General features: G+C 46.1%; 2 protein-coding genes across 2 annotated transcripts in view; one reads left to right on the top strand and one right to left on the bottom strand.

The window, feature by feature from the left end:
• Positions 1-11,596, bottom strand: part of BEND2 (BEN domain containing 2) — a 66,597-nt gene extending 55,001 nt beyond the window's left edge. Inside the window, 2 exon segments of the mRNA XM_045051092.1 lie at positions 1,337-1,486; positions 11,459-11,596. Coding sequence (XP_044907027.1) covers positions 1,337-1,486; positions 11,459-11,474 — 166 coding nt within the window. The 5' untranslated portion in view covers positions 11,475-11,596.
• A 7,135-nt stretch (positions 11,597-18,731) lies between these two features.
• LOC123383406 lies at positions 18,732-22,084 on the top strand. The gene is made up of 2 exons (XM_045050966.1): positions 18,732-19,573; positions 21,230-22,084. Exons 1-2 carry the CDS (start codon positions 19,278-19,280, stop codon positions 21,774-21,776), a joined length of 843 nt encoding a protein of 280 aa, XP_044906901.1. The 5' UTR covers positions 18,732-19,277; the 3' UTR covers positions 21,777-22,084.

The following is a 22,084-nucleotide window of genomic DNA, read 5'->3' on the forward strand; positions in this document are numbered from 1 at the left end:
TTTATTTTGAGAGAAACAGAGATAGCGCAAGCAGGGGAGGGGCAGAGACAGAGGGAAAGAGACAGAATCCCAAGCAGGCTCCACACTGCCAGCACAGAGCCTGACGTGGGTCTCAAACCCACAGAACAGTGAGATCATAACCTGAACCAAAACCTAGAGTCAAAAGCCTAACTGACTAAGCCACCCAGGTACCCCTTAACTAACGAATTTAAATAAAAACTTGAAACAACAACAACAAAAGAAACGGGAAGAAAAAAATTAAAGTTATTTTTAAAAGTGATTACAAAAACAAAAACAAAAGAAGACTATCTCATGAAATGGAAAAATAATGGAAAGTCAAATTTTGATGTTCATAAATAAGGTTTTACTGAAACACAGCCACACTCCTCTATTTATATATCAGCTGCTTTCTTACTTCAACAGCAGAGGTGAGTAGTTGCAACCGAGCCTTTATGGCAAAAAAGCCTAAAATCTTTACTGTCTGGCCCTTTACAGAAACAGTTTGCTGAGCTCCAATCTAAGCAATAACATTTTTAAAGACTAGGAAACCCAATTCTCTAAATAACGGGCAAAGAACGAATTGTCACATAGCTCCCAAAGAAATGTTCCAAAGGGTTAATGTCCCTTGGCTCTGTGTGTAAGTGAGGAGGTGAATGGCTTCACATTTCCTTCATTACTGTGACTGGGAAGCAACCCCTGAACAGACAAGTAGCCACAGCACTTCCGGTTACAAGATTCCACTTTCCACGCACTCCTTTTGGGGTACTAATGCAAATAGTGCTAAGTCTTTAATTTCAAGTTCCAATTATTTATTGCTGGTATATAGGAAAAGGATTTACGTTTGCATATTAACCTTGTATCTTACGACCTTGCTACAACTGCTTATTAGTTCCATGAGTTTCGGTTGATTCTTTAGGTCTTCTACATAGACAGTCATGTCACCTGTTCCATGTTCTCTTGATCCAAGATGTTTTCCCCATAAATTCAGTTTTTCCCTTTGCCACCAAATAGTTATAATTATAGTTGCCAGGTATAAAATAATTTTTCAGAGACCAAGACTGTATTCTCCCAATGCTTTCTGAGACTACCTTCCCACCCCCATAGAGCAAAAATGGAAAAGGAGACATGACAAAGTTTAAATGAAGGAAAAATGCAAGCACACGTAAACATTGTGGCATAACCATGAAGTCTGCTCTCTGATAATAACTGACAAATGTCAAAGTTATAGGAATATTTAAGCAATTTACTGGATATCAGGACCAGGGAGCAAAGTTTCGCACAGGAGCAAATTTAACAAAATTATCATATGACGTTTGGGATAGTTGCCGATAGCTACCATTGCTGCCTTGAAAATCTGGCTGTGTGGTCAACGTGCCATCAGTGGAAAACATGTTCTCATGAAGCTCAGTTTCAGAATCTTGTATTATCACAACTTTGGTATCATTAGTGCTATCACCATTGTCTTCAATAGTGATAATAATATACCCTAGGAATAAGTAAAGAGACAGTTTAGATACCACATAAAATAATCAGTTTCTAGAGGAAAACACCTTATAAAGTTATGGTATGTTTACAAAGCATTTTAGCTGAAAAAATTGCATGAAATATTTTCACATCTCTAATCCCTGCAAGTTAGCTAAGAAATAAGCCTAAAATACATATGTATGTTTATATGCACACATAAACACACATATATTATTATATCTAGTACTTCCAATTTGAGAGCAACAAATGTCTTCTCATTTAAGAAATGTGACCACCTGGCCCATACTACTACCTGTCCGGTGATATGCTTTTAACTTTTCAAGTATACAGCTGATGTTACGTAGCCACAGTCTGTGCTGACCATGAATTCCCAAACTTGTTCTCTAAAACTTACTATTTATCTTTATGATAATAAATAATGCAGAAATAAAGTACGAAAGTAGCTGCTGTTATGAAACATTAAATTCAAATTAAATCTCATAAAATATGAAATAAGTGGCCACAAATAAACTAGATGTGAGATATCAACTCAGTAAACCAGTTTAATGAATATGAAAAATGGCACCGATGCAAAACGTATCCTCTATAAATGGGCTTTCTTATTTATTACCATTGGCCTGAAAAATAACATGTTTAAGCTTCAAGTATTAACTCTCAGATCACATGTACACTGCATCGTAACTTGTATTCAGTACATTTATTTGAAACAGACCAAAGCATTAGAATCAAGTAATTAGATAATGCGAAGGAATGTGCTGGTGTGAAAATGATACTAAATCAGGAATCAGATGATGTAGGTTCCAATTCAGGTTCTGTAGCCATCCAGAGGTATGACCTTTCTAAAAGCCAGATACATTTATTCTCTTGCCTCTGTTTTCTCATCCGTAAAACATGGCACTGGGTTTGAAGAGTTGCTGTGAAATCTACTTAATTGTTTTAGAAATTACCTAATTATCCAAATAAAAGGGAATTGGTTAAATAAATTATGGCATTTCCATATGATGAAATGGTATACAGCCAATGAGAAATGCATTTGCAAAGAATACTTGTTAATATTAGAAATGCTAGTGAAAGGGCACCTGAGTGGCTCAGTTGAGCATCTGACATCAGTTCAGGTCATGATCTCACAGTTCATGGGTTTGAGCCCCATGTTGGGCTCTGTGCTGACAGCTTGAAGCCTGGAGCCTACTTCGGATTCTGTGTCTCTGTCTCTCTCTGCCCCTCCCCCACTCACACTCTGTCTCTCTTTCACTCTCTCAAAACTAAACAAACATTAAAAAAAAAAAAAGAAATGCTAGTAAAATAATGTCAAGGGGGGGGGAGTTTCAAAGCAGGAAAATTTGGTATAATCCTAACTTTGAGAACAAAAGGAAACATACTAATGGTTATCTGTAAGTCACTATGGGGGCAAAATGATCTTCATTAGATTTCTCTGTATCTGTTAAGATTCTCTACAGTAAACTTTAGACTTCATAATCAGAAGAAAATAACAAAGGTAATTAAAGTTTTATTTCTAAGACAAGATTTTATATGTCAACAGATTTATCACCCTGGGACTAGTAAAGCTATTGACCCCTCCACCAAGGTTTCTCAGTATATTTGTAAAATTACCATTGATTCTTTTAGGTATATACATAACCTTCATAAGCTATTTTTAGAAGACATTATAACATTTAGAAGCTTTTTTCTTTTAAAGAGAGAGTGAGTTGGGGAGAGGCACAGAGAGAAAGAGAAAGAGAGAGAGAATTTCAAGCAAGCTCCATGCTGAGTATAGAGCCTCTTTATCCCACGATCATGACCTGAGCTGAAATCAAGAGTTGGATGCTCAACTGACTGAGCCACCCAGGCACCCCAACATTTAGAAGCTCTTTGAAAATTATGCTTCTAAGATGCAAGGAACCAAGTTGCCATGAAGTTATCAGATCAGGCATAGTTCACAATGATAAAGGCTGAACACTTCCTTTCACACAAGGATGACTGCAAGAAATCCACACCAAAACAGGGCAGATTACAATGGCCAGAATGGTCTGATTTTATAGGAAAACCTTGTCAATACGCTGAACAATCACTTTTTAACTCAACCGTCAGAACTTTCCAAAGCAGCCCTTCCACATTCACATCAAACTTTAGACTACAAAGTCATCCAGGTGAGAGATAACACCACCGAAACTGTACCCCAGAGCGCAGCGCTTGCCGCAGGGGGCTTAAAACTAAATCAAGCCCATCCTCTACTTTATAGAACACTGTGCAGAAGAGTTGCTTGTAAAATAATTATCTCTAAACATTAAGTCAGTTTACCACTTAACGTCATAACACCCTAAATTAGTCCCAATTTGGAGAGAGCTAGATAGAGGAGAGGAGGCGATCCCCAACACATTAAGTTAAAGCCTTTTCTATCAAACCATGGTGCTCACTTGAACAACAGGTGGGATGGGCCCTGGAGCATGCTGGGAAGGGCCTCCCTGTTTTGTAGGTCCTCACATTTTGTTTTTTTGTTTTTAATTTTTTAAAATTTGTTTTTAATATTTGTTCATTTTTGAGAGACAGACCATGAGTGGGGAAGGGGCACAGAGAGGGAGACACAGAATATGAAACAGGCTCCAGGCTCTGAGCTGTCAGTACAGAGCCCGATGCGGGGCTCGAACCCACCAACTGCGAGATCATGACCTGAGCCGAAGACGGACGCTCAACCGACTGAGCCAGCCAGGTGCCCCGGGGTCCTCACATTTTGTATATCCTCTGCCTCCTTTTGAAGTCTCCTCTGCCCTCTCAGAAGCCAAGAACTGGCTCCATATGTGGGGACTTCACACCTACATCTTTATTTTCTTTCTCCTTGTTTATGTATTCACAATAAAACAGCAAGGCTGCACCGTCTTTGAGCAAATGGTGTTACCATCAAAGTCTCAAAGTCAACGTCTCAATTTCAAAGGATGTTATAATGAATCAAACTGCTAGTTTGTTCTTTAAACTCAAAATTCTAGGGGGAAGATGGCGGCGTAGGAGGACGCTGGGCTCACCTCGTCCTGCCGATCACGTAGATTCCACCTACACCTGCCTAAATAACCCAGAAAACCGCCAGAAAACTAGCAGAACGGAGTCTCTGGAGCCAAGCGCAGATGAGAGGCCCACGGAAGAGGGTAGGAAGGGAGGCGAGGCGGCCATCCAGGAGTATGAGGGGACTGGCGGGAGGGAGCCGGGGCGGAGGGGCGGCCCGCCGGCCAAGTAGAGCCCCCGAGTCTTGCTTGAAAAGTGGAGGGGCTGGACAGAGTGTGTTCTGACAGCAAGCGGGACTTAACATCTGGAAGGTTATAAGCTAACAGCTCTGCTCGGAGATCGGGAGGGCTGGAGGACAACAGGAGGGAGAGTTGTTGAGCCCCGGATGACAGAGCTCAGTTTGGTGGGGAACAAAGGTGCTCGCCAGCGCCATCTCCCTCGCCCATCCCCCAGCCAAAATCCCAAAGAGAACCAGTTCCTGCCAGGGAACTTGCTCGCTCTGCGCAAACACCCAACTCTGTGCTTCTGCGGAGCCAAACCTCCAGCAGCGGATCTGACTCCCTCCCGCTGCCACAGGGCCCCTCCTGAAGCAGATCACCAAAGGAGAATCTAGCTAAGCCTGCCCCTCCCACCCCCGTGCACCTTGCTATCCACCCCAGCTAATACGCCAGATCCCCAGCATCACAAGCCTGGCAGTGTGCAAGTAGCCCAGACGGGCCACGCCACCCCACAGTGAATCCCGCCCCTAGGAGAGGGAAAGAGAAGGCACACACCAGTCTGACTGTGGCCCCAGTGGTGGGCTGGGGGCAGACAACAGGTCTGACTACGGCCCCGCCCACTAACTCCAGTTATTCAAGACAGCACAGGGGAAGTGCCCCGCAGTTCCACACCACTCCAGGGACTATCCAAAATGACCAAACGGAAGAAATCCCCTCAAAAGAATCTCCAGGAAATAACGACAGCTACTGATCAAAAAGGATTTAAACAATATAACAGAAAGTGAATTTAGAATAATAGTCATAAAATTAATCGCTGGGCTTGAAAACAGTAGAGAGCACAGCAGAGAATCTATTGCTGCAGAGATCAAGGGACTAAGGAATAGTCAGGAGGAGCTAAAAAACGCTATAAACGAGCTGCAAAATAAAACGGAAACGACCACGGCTCGGATTGAAGAGGCAGAGGAGAGAATAGGTGAACTAGAAGATAAAATTATGGAAAAAGAAGAAGCTGAGAAAAAGAGAGATTAAAAACTCCAGGAGTATGAGGGGAAAATTAGAGTACTGAGTGATGCACTAAAGAGAAATAATATACGCATAACTGGTATTCCAGAGGAGGAAGAGAGAGGGAAAGGTGCTGAAGGGGTACTTGAAGAAATAATAGCTGAGAACTTCCTGAACTGGGGAAGGAAAAAGGCATTGAAATCCAAGAGGCACAGAGAACTCCCTTCAGACGTAACTTGAATCGATCTTCTGCACGACATATCATAGTGAAACTGGCAAAATACAAGGATAAAGAGAAAATTCTGAAAGCAGCAAGGGATAAACGTGCCCTAACATATAAAGGGAGAGCTATAAGACTCGTGACTGATCTCTCTTCTGAAACTTGGCAGGCCAGAAAGGAATGGCAGGAGATCTTCAATGTGATGAACAGAAAAAAATATGCAGCCGAGAATCCTTTATCCAGCAAGTCTGTCATTTATTTTTTTTTAATTTTTTTTTAACGTTTATTTATTTTTGAGACAGAGAGAGACACAGCATGAACGGGGGAGGGGCAGAGAGAGAGGGAGACACAGAATCGGAAGCGGCTCCAGGCTCTGAGCCATCAGCCCAGAGCCCGACGCGGGGCTCGAACTCGTGGACCGCGAGATCGTGACCTGAGCTGAAGTCGGACACTCAACCGACTGAGCCACCCAGGCGCCCCAAGTCTGTCATTTAGAATAGAAGGAGAGAAAAAGGTCTTCCCAAACAAACAAAAACTGAAGGAATTCGTCACCACTAAACCAGCCCTAAAGAGATCCTAAGGGGGCTCCTGTGAGACAAAGTACCAGAGACATTGCTACAAGCATAAAACATACAGACATCAAAATGACTCTAAACCCATATCTTTCTATAATAACACTGAATGTAAATGGACTAAATGAGCCAACCAAAAGACATAGGGTATCAGAATGGATTAAAAAAACAAGACCCATCTATTTGCTGTCTACAAGAGACTCATTTTAGACCTGAGGACACCTTCAGATCGAGAGTAAGGTGATGGAGAACTATTTATCATCCTACTGGAAGTCAAAAGAAAGCTGGAGTAGCCATACTTATATCAGACAAACTAGACTTTAAATTAAAGGCAGTAACAAGAGATGAAAAAGGGCATTATATAATAATTACAGGGTCTATCCATCAGGAAGAGCTAACAATTATAAATGTCTATGCACTGAATGCAGGAGCCCCCAAATATATAAAACAATTAATCACAAACATAAGCAACCTTATAGATAAGAATGTGGTAATTGCAGGGGACTTTAACACTCCACTTACAGCAATGGATAGATCATCTAGACACACGGTCAATAAAGAAACAAGGGCCCTGAATGATACATTGGATCAGATGGACTTGACAGATATATTTAGAACTGTGCAACCTAAAGGAACAGAATATACTTTCTTCTCGAGTGCACATGGAACATTCTCCAAGATACATCACATACTGGGTCACAAAACACCCCTTCATAAGTATAAAAGAATTGAGATCATACCATGCATACTTTCAGACCACAGTGCTATGAAGCTTGAAATCAACCACAGGAAAAAGTCTGGAAAACCTCCAAAAGCATGGAGGTTAAAGAACACCCTACAAAAGAATGAGTGGGTCAACCAGGCAATTAGAGAAGAAATTAAGAAATATATGGAAACAAACGAAAATGAAAATACAACAATCCAAATGCTTTGGGATGCAGCGCAGGCAGTCCTGAGAGGAAAATACATTGCAATCCAGACCTATCTCAAGAAACAAGAAAAATCCCAAATACAAAATCTAACAGCACACCTAAAGGAAATAGAAGCAGAACAGCAAAGACACCCCAAACCCAGCAGAAGAACAGAAATAATAAAGATCAGAGCAGAAATAAACAATGTAGAATCTAAAAAAACTGTAGAGCAGATCAACGAAACCAAGAGTTGGTTTTTTGAAAAAATAAACAAAATTGATAAACCTCTAGCCAGGCTTCTCAAAAAGAAAAGGGAGATGGCCCAAATAGATAAAATCATGAATGAAAATGGAATTATTACAACCAATCCCTCAGAGATACAAGCAATTATCAGGGAATACTATGAAAAATTATATGCCAACAAACTGGACAACCTGGAAGAAATGGACAAATACCTAAACATCCACACGCTTCCAAAACTCAATCAGGAGGAAATAGAAAGCTTGAACAGACCCATAACCAGCGAAGAAATTGAATCAGTTATCAAAAATCTCCCAACAAATAAGAGTCCAGGACCAGATGGCTTCCCAGGGGAGTTCTACCAGACATTTAAAGCAGAGAGAATACCTATCCTTCTCAAGCTGTTCCAAAAAATAGAAAGGGAAGGAAAACTTCCAGACTCATTCTATGAAGCCAGTATTACTTTGATTCCTAAACCAGACAGAGACCAGCAAAAAAAGAGAACTACAGGCCAATATCCCTGACGAATATGGATGCAAAAATTCTCAATAAGATACTAGCAAATCGAATTCAACAGCATATAAAAAGAATTATTCACCATGATCAAGTGGGATTCATTCCTGGGCTGCAGGGCTGGTTCAACATTCGCAAATCAATCAACGTGATACATCACATTAATAAAAGAAAAGATAAGAACCATATGATCCTGTCAATCGATGCAGAAAAGGCATTTGGCAAAATTCAGCACCCTTTCTTAATAAGAAACCTTCAAAAAGTCGGGACAGAAGGAACATACTTAAAGATCATAAAAGCCATTTATGAAAAGCCCACAGCTAACATCATCCTCAATGGGGAAAAACTGAGAGCTTTTTCCCTGAGATCAGGAACACAACAGGGATGTCCACTGTCACCGCTGTTGTTTAACATAGTGTTGGAAGTGCTAGCATCAGCAATCAGACAACAAAAGGAAATCAAAGGCATCAACATTGGCAAAGATGAAGTCGAGCTTTCACGTTTTGCAGATGACATGATACTATACATGGAAAACCCAACAGACTCCACCAAAAGTCTGCTAGAACTGATACATGAATTCAGCTAAGTCGTAGAATACAAAATCAATGTACAGAAATCAGTTGCATTCTTACACACTAATAATGAAGCAACAGAAAGACAAATAAAGAAACTGATCCCATTCACAGTTGCACCAAGAAGTATAACATACCTAGGAATAAACCTAACCAAAGATGTAAAAGATCTGTATGCTGAAAATTACAGAAAGCTTATGAAGGAAATTGAAGAAGATATAAAGAAATGGAAAAACATTCCCTGCTCATGGATTGGAAGAATAAATATTGTCAAAATGTCAATAGTACCCAAAGCTATCTACACATTCAATGCAATCCCAATCAAAATTGCACCAGCATTCTTCTCGAAGCTAGAACAAGCAATCCTAAAATTCATATGGAACCACAAAAGGCCCCGAATAGCCAAAGTAATTTTGAAGAAGAAGACCAAAGCAGGAGGCATCACAATCCCAGGCTTTAGCCTCTACTACAAAGCTGTCATCATCAAGACAGCATGGTATTGGCACAAAAACAGACACATACACCAATGGAATAGAATAGAAACCCCAGAACGAGACCCACAAACGTATGGCCAACTAATCTTTGACAAAGCAGGAAAGACTATCCAATGGAAAAAAGACAGTCTCTTTAACAAATGGTGCTGGGAGAACTGGACAGCAACATGCAGAAGGATGAAACTAGACCACTTGCTTACACCATTCACAAAAATAAACTCAAAATGGATAAAGGATCTGAATGTGAGACAGGAAACCATCAAAACCCTAGAGGAGAAAGCAGGAAAAAAACCTCTCTGACCTCAGCCGCAGCAATCTCTTACTTGACACATCCCCAAAGGCAAGGGAATTAAAAGCAAAAATGAACCACTGGGACCTTATGAAGATAAAAAGCTTCTGCACAGCAAAGGAAACAACCAACAAAACTAAAAGGCAACCAACGGAATGGGAAAAGATATTTGCAAATGACATATCGGACAAAGGGCTAGTATCCAAAATCTATAAAGAGGTCACCAAACTCCACACCCGAAAAACAGATAATCCAGTGAAGAAATGGGCAGAAAACATAAATAGACACTTCTCTAAAGAAGACATCCGGATGGCCAACAGGCACATGAAAAGATGCTCAACATCGCTCCTCATCAGGGAAATACAAACCAAAACCACACTCAGATATCACCTCATGCCGGTCAGAGTGGCTACAATGAACAAATCAGGAGACTATAGATGCTGGAGAGGATGTGGAGAAATGGGAACCCTCTTGCACTGTCAGTGGGAATGCAAATTGGTGCAGCCACTCTGGAAAACAGTGTGGAGGTTCCTCAAAAAATTAAAAATAGACCTACCCTATGACCCAGCAATAGCACTGCTAGGAATTTATCCAAGGGATACAGGAGTACTGATGCATAGGGCCACTTGTACCCCAATGTTCATAGCAGCACTCTCAACAATAGCCAAATTATGGAAAGAGCCTAAATGTCCATCAACTGATGAATGGATAAAGAAATTGTGGTTTATATACACAATGGAGTACTACGTGGCAATGAGAAAGAATGAAATATGGCCCTTTGTAGCAACGTAGATGGAACTGGAGAGTGTGATGTTAAGTGAAATAAGCCATACAGAGAAAGACAGATACCATATGGTTTCACTCTTATGTGGATCCTGAGAAACTTAACAGAAACCCATGGGGGAGGGGAAGGAAAAAAAAAAAGAGGTTAGAGTGGGAGAGAGCCAAAGCATAAGAGACTGTTAAAAACTGAGAACAAACTGAGGGTTGATGGGGGGTGGGAGGGAGTGGAGGGTGGGTGATGGGCATTGAGGAGGGCACCTTTTGGGATGAGCACTGGGTGTTGTATGGAAACCAATTTGACAATAAATTTCATATACTGAAGAAAAAAAAATAAACTCAAAATCTGACGGTCTAAGATGGTCCTTCTGGACCCCTCCCTCCTCCGACACAGAAAGAGAAAGGATAAACGTTCAACTCGTCCCAGGAAATCAGCACCAGGTACTTAATAAGTGGCCAAATCTCAAAAGCTTGTAGGTGCTGGCATCCCATGAGCGGTAGTGGGAACCACCCCAAAGCCTCCTTCTGCCACACTGGTGAACAGGAGTCTGTGAAGTGCAGAATTAACCTCAGAGCAAAGCAAATGCTCGAGGGCCCCCAGCCACTAAGCCAAGTTGCTTTCATGCCCTAAGGATCGCTCCACGGCTCTGTGGCGTGGACACATACCAGAAGGCCTTGACAGACCTGTTCTGGTGCCAGGACCCGCCACGCCACGCTCCGGACACACAGGGAAACAGATCACGGCGCCTCAGCCTCCCAAGTGGCGACAGCCGAGATTATCTGGCCACGAGAAGTCCTGCAAAGAACCACCGCCCTCGTGCTGGAAGCCAGACCCCGCCTCTCGCCATGCTGACCGCCAGCCGCAGTGACACCTCAGACGCCATGAGCCCCGGTGACGCCATTAGCCCCAGGGGCCCCTCGAGCCCCTGAAACACCATGAACCCCAAGGACACCGTGGTCCAGACCCGGCATGCAACACCTGGGTTCCTAAATGCCCCCTGAGCAAACAGCCACAGCGGCCCAGAGGCCACCACCGGACACGCCCTGGTCGGTGCCAAGATGATGGTTTGGTGGCCTGTGAGGCCCTCTGGCCGGGCACAGCGCGAACGCTGTCGGGGTGAGGAAAGAGGTAGAAGCTGGTGGGACGGCTTGGGGAAGGGTCCCTTACCCTCTTCCTCAGACATCGTGAGGCAGGGAATCCCTCTCTGAGCGCCTTGGCCTCGGCGTCGACGGTGCGGTCAAACAGCGACTGCCCACTCGGCGACTGCAGGGCACGGAGGCACCACACGGAAGTCGCACGCAACTCCCGGCCCAAGCCCCGCTTCTGCGACTGCGCGGCAGCGCACGCTCGGGAAGAGCGACTATTGCGGGGGGGCGGGGCGGGGGGTAATGGTGCCTTTAGGTGTGGTGCCTCCCTCCCTTTCCACCTACGTGGATACATTTTTAAGTGTGCCCCTCCCCCATGTAAACAGGTCGCCGGTGTAATTCCGCTCTTCCCAAAATGCTCTTCACACAATACATCACAGAAAAAGTGTAGAATCTAAGGATTCAGACTTATGTTTTCCAGATTGTGTACTCACGTCCAATGCCATATTTGGGAGGAAATCCTAAAATCATCCAACTTTTCAAATGTGCCCCTAATCCCCCCGAAATCCATGCCACCCTGCCCTTCAGCTGTCCTAGTCCCTACTTGCCGGTTTCCAGACAGCCACGTGCTTCATTCCTCCTTAACATAATAATAGCTATAATTTTACCGTGCGCTCACCACAAACCAGCCACTTACTATGTCTGGCCTTATGTGGTCCTCAACCACTGTAAGAAGTCAGTATCACTGTCCCATTTTAAAGATAAGGAAACAGAGGCTTAGAGAGTTTCACTTGCTCAAAGCCACAAGGCTAGTGGCAGTTAAGATTTCAACATGCATACCACCCCCTTCCCCCACCACGTCACATGCTCCTATCCTCTATGTCAGTTTCCCTCCTCTCCTTAATTGCTTCTGGAAATTTTCCACACCCTTCAAAGCCTGTTCCAGCCTGGCATCGGTTCTAATAATATCTGCACCAAGACAGTTTCCTACAGTCCCCTGGAAAGAATGAGCACTCCCTCTCTAGGATTCCTCAACCTTAATCTCCTTTAGCACTTAAATCACTGTGGATGCCTTTTCACCATGCCTCTCTCCTTCTAAGTTCCTGGAGAGCAGCACCACACCTTACTTATGTTAAACAGCACTGCTATCACAGTTCTAAGAATTAAATGTCATAAAATATAAATCACCCAGCACAGCAACTAGAATTCTAGTTCCATTTCCCTCTGTCAGTTACATAATGACTTGGCACTGTGCATCGCCTCACTTTAGGGGAAGGGTGAGTTTTTTCACTTGTGAGAAGGAAAGGCACGTTTTGTTGGGTAGAAATATAGTTATTTCACTGTTGTGTGGGAGCATAAATGTGTGCAGGAGAGTGCATTATGAAGCTGAAGAGAGGAATCGATGTACTATACAGATTACTGGTGTTTTACCTCTTGACTTCAAATTCACCCCATTGCCTACTCTGAGAAAATGGATATGGGCCCTTTAAAGTTTTTTTCCTTTGCCAGTAGCACAGTTTAAGCTTTTTTTCACTACAAAACACTGGAAAGAGATTGCAAAAGAAGCTAGTTTGGCTTCCTAGTCCCCATTTGCTCTCTAGGCAGGTTGCTGCAGAGTGCAGCACCCTACCGCAAACACACACCTGACAGGGCAGATTTCCAGCAAGTTCTAGAAGGTAGCTCTCCAACAAGTTCCACCCATGTGCCACCAAGTGACTTGTCTCACTCTGTGAGTCATAGTTGGGCCTTCTTGGGCATAATGTCTCAGTCCTAGAGCTAGTAGCTGTTGTTTATAGCTCTTATTCTGATACTCTTGAGTTTTCTGTGTTTCTTAGTAGCCAGTCCCTTGTTCCTCCAATCCTGTTATACTTGATATTTCTTTACATTACACTTTCTCTGTTCAATTTACTGGGTGGTTTTTATCTTCGTCTTAGACCCAGACTGATCCCCTCACCCTTTTGGGTTCCCTTCCGTCACCTAGAACTCAATAGGAACACAATGTCTGCTGCTGGGATGTGATGAAGCATCCAACAGATGTTTATCAAACACTTCGTTTCATTTCTAGTGAGTCCATTTGCTTGATCCCTCTTCTGCAACAGAGGGACACAGAATACGAGGAAGGTACACTTCCTTACTCTCACTCCAACCGCTAGCTTTTCTTCTGGTCTACTTAAGCTGCATCAACTAGAATAGGGCCGAATATCGTGCCCGACAAGCAAGGGAGACCTGACGGCAATGGAAGTGCAAAGAGATGCTGATAGCACAAGCCACCTGTTCTCAGGTCAGAGCAGAATCACAGAAGCTGTGGACAGAGCAGTATTTCTATCTGCACAGCCTGGGAACCTGCACTTTTCATTCTTTTTTTTTTTTAATGTTTATTTTTGAGAGAGACAGACAGACAGAGCATGAGAAGGGGAGGGGCAGAGAGACAGGGAGACCCAGAATCCAAAGCAGGCTTCAGGCTCTGACCTGTCGGCACAGACCCCAGTGCTGGGCTCCAACTCACGAACCGTGAGATCATGATCTGGGACGAAGTTTCACGCTTAACTGACTGAGCCACCCAGGCGCCCCTCTCATATTTTTTTTAAAGATTTTTTTAATGTTCGTTTATTTTTGAAGGAGAGAGTGGAGAAGGGGCAGAGACAGAGGGACAGAGAATCCGAAAACAGGCTCCGTGCTGACAGCACAGAGCCCGATTAGGGCTCGAACCGACAAACTGAGACATCATGACCTGAGTCAAAGTCAGATGCTCAACCAACTAAGCCACCCAGGCTCCCCTGGAGTTCCAGTTCTTATAATGCAGAGCTGCCAGTCCCCTGAGAACCAACTAGAAAAGGTGGATGAAATGATCTTAAAATAGTCTGAAGAACATCAAAAAGTTTACAAAACAGTAAGCAATGACTGAGCTAAGAGCTGGGAAAGACCAGAAACCTAGAAAAATGTAAAAAGCTGAGAGGGCTGCTTTTGCTCTAAGGCACTTACTGATCCAGAAAAGGCTAAAAGAGGCCAGGCTGTACTTATGGTGGCTTTGTAGGACTGAGAGACAAGAGTCAGAATCTGGGACCCACGATTGGTAGGGGGCTGGTAAACCACCTCTGCCTTGGAAAGGGGCCATAAGGAGTCACCCCTTCAGAGTAAAAGTGACCCGACTGAACCAACAGTTAACCCCATAGATGGTAGTTCAGTCTCTTATCATCCAGGGGTTTAACACTTCCAGGTGCCTCTCATAAGCAAACAAAAATTCATTCCTGTGAATATAACTTAAAGTTATTTCTATAAACAATATTTAAATAGAATGTCCATGGGGCACCTGGGTGGCTCAGTCGGTTAAGTAACTGACTCTTGGTTTCAGATCACATCAGGATTCCACAGTTTCGTGAGTTTCAGCCCATAGGGGCTTTGCGCTGGCAGCTCAGAGCCTGCTTGCGATTCTCTCTCTCTGCCCTCCCTCACTCACGCTGTCTCTGTCTCTCTCTAAACAAAAAAAACTTTTAAAAATAAGTAAATACAATAGACAGCATTAAGTGAAATAACCTACTTTAGGAGAGAAGACAGCCAAAGAAACAAAAACATCTATGCTCAGTGACAGCGCCTCCTGCCGGCAGCCACGGCGACAACCGCAGGGCACTCCCGCACACACAGCGGTGGGGACACAGGCACCTTGCTAATGACTTTGGTCCTCTGGAAGAAGCTAGTCTGTGAGCAACTTCGAGGATATTCGTGGGAAGGATCCAGACCGAAAATCCTCGGGGGCCCAAGCTTTCAGGAAGGAGCCCCCTCACCCTTTAGTGGTGGATGGAAAACCTCGTTTCAGCCAAGCCAGGGAGAGAGGCCGAACGACACGCCGGAGGACGCCACGTGCTCAGAGCGCACGGAGCCCAAGCGGCTGCCCCGACCCTCGCGGGGACGAGAGAAACGCAGGCGGCAAAGGGCGGTGGGGCTGTCCGAAGGCCACAGGGAAGGACAGACGGCCAGGACTCCGAGGGAGCGCGAGCCCCTGACTCGGGCCACTGGGGAGGCTCGGGGGAGGCGGGCCCCTTGCCCGCAGCGCCAGGGCCGCCACCCGTCGCCCCTCGAGGTGCCTGTCCTTAACCCGGGCTGCCCCTGGATTCGCCAGGGGAGCTGTAAGGAGTCCCAGCGCCCAGGCCTGGGGCCCAGAGGTTCCCGGGGCGCGGGGCAGGGGAGGCAGGGCGCTGAACTTGCCCCATTCCGGGGGATTCTCGGGCGTCGGGCTGAGGGGCACCGCTCTGTAGGCCGCGTGGAGCCGGTCACCGGATCCGTGCGTTTGGCTCTCGCGTCGCCCCGGCCGGTTCACGTTACCGACCCGGTTTCCGTGCAGCAGGAAGCGGCGAGCCAGGCCCAGGGTGCGGCAAGGAGAGCTGGGAAGTACTGTCCATGCGACCCAGAGGACCGCGGCCCACTCTGCCCACGAGACACAAGGGTACAGCATGCTCACAGAGCAGCGCTGACCGTGTGGGGCGCGGGGTTCTCCGCGGGCTTCTAGTCGACTCCGTGACAACCTCTGCAACGCGGGGGATGGGCCCCAAGGCCTGCCTAACGATTGCCATCCGAGATGTGTGTGTGTCCGTGGGCGAGGGAGAGAGAGTGTGGGGGGGAGGGAGGGAGAGAGAGAGAAAGGAAGGGAAAGAATGCGTGGGAGAGAGGGAGAGAGCGAGCCAGGGAGACAGAGCGAGAGACACAGACGTGGAGGGAGGAGTGGGGCTTCCGAGGGGCAGAGAACAGGAAGGAGAGGGGCCAGGAGTCGGTAGGTGAAAGCCGACACCTCCCCATCGCTGTGCCGGTCTGACCGCAGCCAGCCTGCCTTCCGGGCTGAGTCTGGGCCTCAGACCCCTGGGAGGCGACCACCGGAGAGCGCTGGTGACCAGTGGTGACCCGGCTCTGGGGAGCCACGTGGCAACGAGCCCCCACCCTGCTCCGGCCTGAGCGACACCTTGTCCAGCCCGGGGTGGCCACGCGCCGGCCACCAGGCTCAGAAGTCGGGACCTCTCCTCACTTGCCTCTGTCCTGGCTGTGACACCAGTCCCACGTTTTCCTGGCAGTGGTCCCCGACCTCGGGCAATCTTGAACGGAACTCCTTCCCCCATTTTCAAGAGAAAGGTGGTTGTGCCTGATTATTTGCTGGCTATGTTTCACCCAACAAATCGGGCCATCCTGAGACGGACACCTCCGCCTCTGAGAACAGCCCGGAAAAAGGTGAAACGGAGATGTTGGAGTCGCCTCCAAAGAGAAGGCCTGGACGGGATCCCATCAAGGGCACTGCGCATAGCGGATGATGGGTTCTGTCTGCTGATGGCTCGCCCCACCCCCACCCCCAATAGCTGCCAGAATGATCTGTCCAGAATGTCCGGAATGCTGGTCTGGCTGTGAGACACCCACCCCCCATTGACGATCCCTTCAGTGCTTCCCACGGGCCCTGAGATCCCATCCGAAGGTGACCCAGGGGCCTTCCTGTTCCAGGCCTCGTTCAGCCCTGCAAGTTCATAATGACTCCCCAATACCCAGCCCACATTTCAAACTCTCTCGACACTTGTGGTTCACCACGCGCCTCAAGATCACACGGCCTGGAAGGGACCTGGAATGCAGGGAATGTGAAGTCCTTTCGGTGTGGCCCCCAACTGCTCTAGTGGCGGGCCGAGCACGGGCTGTTGTGAACATGAAGAATCTGAACCTGAACCCAGGTGGACCGGGGGGATGAGTGCTCACGGGCAGAGCCAAGATTCTTCTTAGAAACTTGGGGTTGGCTTTACCTCACAGATAAATAAAGGGCCACTCAGAATCCCAGGTTCCCAGGCCAAAGGGCTAAGATCTGACACTGGCAACACATAGGCCAGATTAGGCCTGCGTGCACATTTTGTTTGGCCTGTGTTTGCATACACCTGTGCCCACATCTTAAAACTGGGACATTTCACGCTCCAATCGGCCTTTCTACTTGCTTTCGAAACACTGGAAGATCTGGAGCCTAAGACTCAAACTGTTGCATGTCAACAACCACAGGGATTACTGCTGTCCTTAGGGGCAACGGAGGGGGGGCCCCAAGCGGACGCAGCCCCCTCCAGGCACCCGGGCACGACACCCAGCCAGCTTCTCACAGCCCGGCCACTGACCTGGCCCGGCCCGAAAGTATGTCTGCAGTCACTTGAGCCTGAAAAAACCGTTGACAGCCTCGTGCTAGAAGCAACGCTTCACGTTCTCCACATCTTCCGTTTTCCTCTTCTTGGGAAAGCCGCTGTACCCAGCCCTGGTGCACGTAAGCAGGGCCACGTGAGCTCTCCCAGTCAGCTCCGAGTACGAGTACCACGTGTCACCTGTGGACCGAGGCGATGAAAACATCTTTGGAGGCCACGTGTTCTGTGAGCAGAGTGACCACAACCACACCTTAATCATTCGCTTTACTTATTACATAATCACAAAGCTCACGACCCTTCGCACTCTTGTCGTAAGTATATCCACTAGCAGGCCGTGCAAACGTTTGGCAACGTCTGGAGTGGAGCTCGGTGCTCATTGTCGACCTTCTCCACTCTGGCCAGTGCCTCTCCACAGTCGGCTGACGGAGGGAAGCTCGCACGTCACTGATGAAACCAGGCGTCTCAGGAAGGGATCGTTTCGGGGCACACTTTCCTAACCAGAGTCATTTCTTGTGTACCTGCAGTTTTTCTAACACAAACATTGCTGTGGATCTCAGCAGCATCCACGCTAACTTCTGAAATAGATGAGTACGGAAATGAATAAAGCAAGATGCCACATTAGAAACCAGCAATCCTCACACTGTCGACGTTTCCAAACGTCGTTTCCAAACGGTGACCCTCATATGCTGGTGGTACATTGTACATCAACGTCCCATACAGAAATTAGATATATACTCATTATAGGAAAAGCAGGCAACAAGAAAATACTGTAAAAGGATAAAAGGGGAAACCGAACAAGAAGAAATAAATCTACATGACCACACATAACTTGCCCACAAAGTATATGCAGTAACTCCTTCTTCTTGAGAGTTGACCTCATTGTGTCACACGCACGCACTCAAAGACAAGTGAAGACAAGAGCCAGGCACTCCATCAGAGAGAAGACATACAAATAACTACCGGAGCAGGTTGCACAAATCAACTATTTCATGCAACAAGAAGAAACTTTGCACATTTTCCTTTACAGGAAAGAGCATTCACTCCAAAACCTCACTGGGATGTTGGGCAAAGATTTTCCCAGCTCAGATTTGAGAGATGAGAACTTGAAACAGAAACCAGCCGCCAAGAATTTCCCATGTGCCCATAGGCGACAGACAGCTTTCCAGCAGATTTTGTGGTTGTTATCAGTGGAGGGAGGGAATCGGGGGGAGAAGGGTTCGGTGGTGAGGTTTGGGGGAAGATAGGATAATAATCGTCAAAACTTTTGCCTTTAAAAACAGGGCAGAAAAAGTGAATGGCTGTTTCACTTAGAGATGGTTGTGTAACAACAAACATTTGTTCTCTCACATTTTCCGTGGGGCAGGAATTTGGCAGTGACTTAGCCAGTTGCCTGTATCTCAAGGCGTCTCGCTAGGTGGCAGTCAAGCTGTCAGCGGGGCTGTGATCTCATCTGAAGGCTCCACGGGCGGTGGAGTTGGGATCTGCCTCCCAGCTCACTCACAAAGTTGTTGGTAGTCCTCGGACCTCACACCTGAGATCTTTCAAGGGCTGCCTCACGGTATGGTCGCTGGCTCCCCCCAGAGCAAGCAGTTTGAGAGGGTGCCTAAGACAGAAGCTACAGTCTTTTCAATCTGGTCTCAAAACTGACATCTCATCACTTCTCCTGGATCTAGTCATGAGAAAGCAGAGAGCAAGTCCAACCACATTCAATGGGAGAGGAATACACAAAGGTGTGGGGACCAGGAAAATGGGATCATGGGGACATCTTCCACAGTGAGGAGAAAAGAGCTGCTTTCAATATTTCTAATGGGGTTTATGAGTTTAATGATAAGAGAGTACGGAAAATGGAAAGAGGACGAAGATGCCTTGGCTGGTATGAAGTGTGTGGGCCAGGACACAGCCAGAAACGAGATTAGCCAGGTAGGGGAGAATCCTATTAGAGTTCGGAGGGCCACAAGTTTACAAATGTATCCAGCTGATGTAAAAATTTATTTCAGGTTCATGGTGAATAACATCCTGAAGAGGATAGGAAGGATTGACCATGAACACAGGTAACTTGTGTGTATAAAATACTACAGCAGAGATGATGCCAAAAGGGATGAAGAGACTTAGCTGTGTGCTACAGAAGGAAGCAACAGAACCTGATAATTGACTCTGTGTGTGTGTGTGTGTGTGTGTGTGTGTGTGTGTGTGAGAGAGAGAGAGAGAGAGAGAGAGAGAGAGAGAGAGAGAGAGAAAGAGAGAGAGAGAGAGGTATTAGATACCAACTTTATGCTGCATGTTGAGATTTCCAAACTCCAGGAAATATCACCCCTCCCCCCGCCCCCTGCTCCCAGGTTCTGAAAAGTTGAGAAATCAAAGAATAAAGATGGGCGGCCCCACTCTTGGTTTCTGATTCTGCAGGTCTGGGGTGGGCCCGAGAATATGCATTTCTCACAAGCTCCCAGGTGAAGCTGATACTGCTGGTCTGGGACTTAGAGACCCACATCTGACCTGTTCGATGGGGCCTTTCAATGCTGCAGCCACACGTGGCTGGTGAGCACGTGAACGGGGCCAGGCTGAAATGAGATGTGTTCCAAGTGCGAAACACACATCGAGCTTTAAAGACAAGACACAAAAACAGTGTATACTATCTCTTTAATAATTTCATTTACTTATATGTTGAAATGATAATATTTTAGATATGTTAGATTAAGTCATAATGTTAAAATTGATATTACCTGTTTATTTTTACTTCTTTAAATTTTTTTTTAAGCAAACTGATACCACATGTGGGGCTCAAACTCACAGCCCCGAGATCAAGGGATCAAGATCACACTCCACTGACTGAAGCAGCCAGGAACTCCTGTTTATTTTTACTTATTTTTTTTTAAGTTTAAATATTATGAGCGAGCTAGAAAGAGAGAGAGAGAGCAGGGGATGTGGCATCGAGAGAGAGGGAGGAAGAATCGCAAGCAGGCTCCGGGCTGTCAGCACAGACCCGACATAGGGCTCAATCTCATGAATTGTGAGATCATGACCTGAGCCTAAATCAAGAGTTGATGTTTAACAGACTCTTAACTATCCAGTTGCCCCTATTTTTACTCCTTAACGTGGTTATTGGGAAACTTAAATTACGTGTATGGCTCGAATTATATCTCTATTGGACAGCACTATAACAGACAATTAAAAGAGGTAGGATATCAACCTGTGAAAAAGAAGGATGACAAGGGCGCCTGGGTGGCTCAGTCGGTTGAGCGTCCGACTTCGGCTCAGGTCGTGATCTCGCAGTATGTGGGTTCGAGCCCCGCATCAGGCTCTGTGCTGACAGCTCAGAGACTGGATCTTGCTTTGGGTTCTGTGATTCCCTCTCTCTCTGCCCTTCCCCCGCTCTCTCTCTCTTTCTCTCTCTCTCTCTCAAAAATAAACATTTAAAGTTTTTTTTAAAAAAGATGACATTGGGATAATCACAAATTTAAATACTGCATGGATGTTTAGTGATCTTAAGGAGTGGTTAAGTTTTAAACTAATTGTTAAGTTTTAGAATAGTTTTAGATTTAGGTAAAAGGTGCTGAGATAGTAGAGAGAGTACCCACACCCATTTCCCCCGCTTGCTAGTGTCTTGTAGTACATTCACCACAAAGAATGAATCAATATCGACACGTTATTACGAACAAAAGGCCACCCTGAATTCAGATTTCCTTGGTTTTCACCCGTTTCTGTTTCAGGATCCCATGCAGGAAACCACATCGTGTTCACTCACCGTGCACGCCTCCTTGTGCTGCGACAGTTTCTCTGACTTTCCTTTTTTTGATGACCTTGGCAGTTTTGAGGAGGACTGGTCAGGTATTTGGAAGAATGTTCCCCAGCTGGGATTTGTCTGGTGATTTTCCTCATGATGGGACTGGGGTGATGGGTTCTGGGGAGGAAGACGGCAGGGGTGAAATGCCCTTCTCATTACATTGTCTCGGAGGGACGTGCTATCAGCATGACCGATGGCTGGTGCCGTTGACCCTGATCACCTGGCTGAGGTCGTGTTTATCGGGTCTCTCCACTGGAAACGTACACTCTGCCCCTGTCCACACTGTCCTCTTTGGAAGGAAGTCTCTGCACACCCCACACTTAAGGAGTGGGGAGCAGTGCTCCACCCTTGAGAGTGAGAATCTACAGAATTTGGGGTTCTCCTGTCTCTTCTCCCCCATTTGTTTGTTTCCTCGCTCCCTCATTTACAGCAGTGTGCACTCGTGGGGATTTCGTTCATGCGCTAGGTTCTAATCCTACACTACTTCACTTGTTGCTCAAATTGTTCCAGACTGAACCGCTGGGAGCTCTTTCACTTGGCCCCTGTGTCGCTTTGAAATGCCCCACCGTGGGTGCTTTGTGGAGCACATCCCTCTGACACTACAGGATGCCCCAGACTCACCTGGAATGTTCCCTGCCCCAGTCCTAGGGTCAGACATTTCTCCGAGGAGCCCTGGTTCCTTTCCTTACAGAATAGCGTTAGAAATGAATTATTAAAGTGTGACAATAGTAGGGTTACTTTTTTACATTTTTTTTAACGTTTCTTTATTTTTGAGACAGAG

This window comes from Felis catus, chromosome X (assembly GCF_018350175.1).
Source record: "Felis catus isolate Fca126 chromosome X, F.catus_Fca126_mat1.0, whole genome shotgun sequence".
NCBI classification, from domain to species: domain Eukaryota; kingdom Metazoa; phylum Chordata; class Mammalia; order Carnivora; family Felidae; genus Felis; species Felis catus.

Bases quoted from the DNA above. Each gene is read 5' to 3' on its own strand.
- LOC123383406 (XM_045050966.1), top strand. From the start codon at position 19,278: ATGGGGACATCTTCCACAGTGAGGAGAAAAGAGCTGCTTTCAATATTT. The intron at 19,574-21,229 runs GTAACTTGTGTG...TTTCTGTTTCAG, and splicing joins AGGATTGACCATGAACACAG to GATCCCATGCAGGAAACCAC.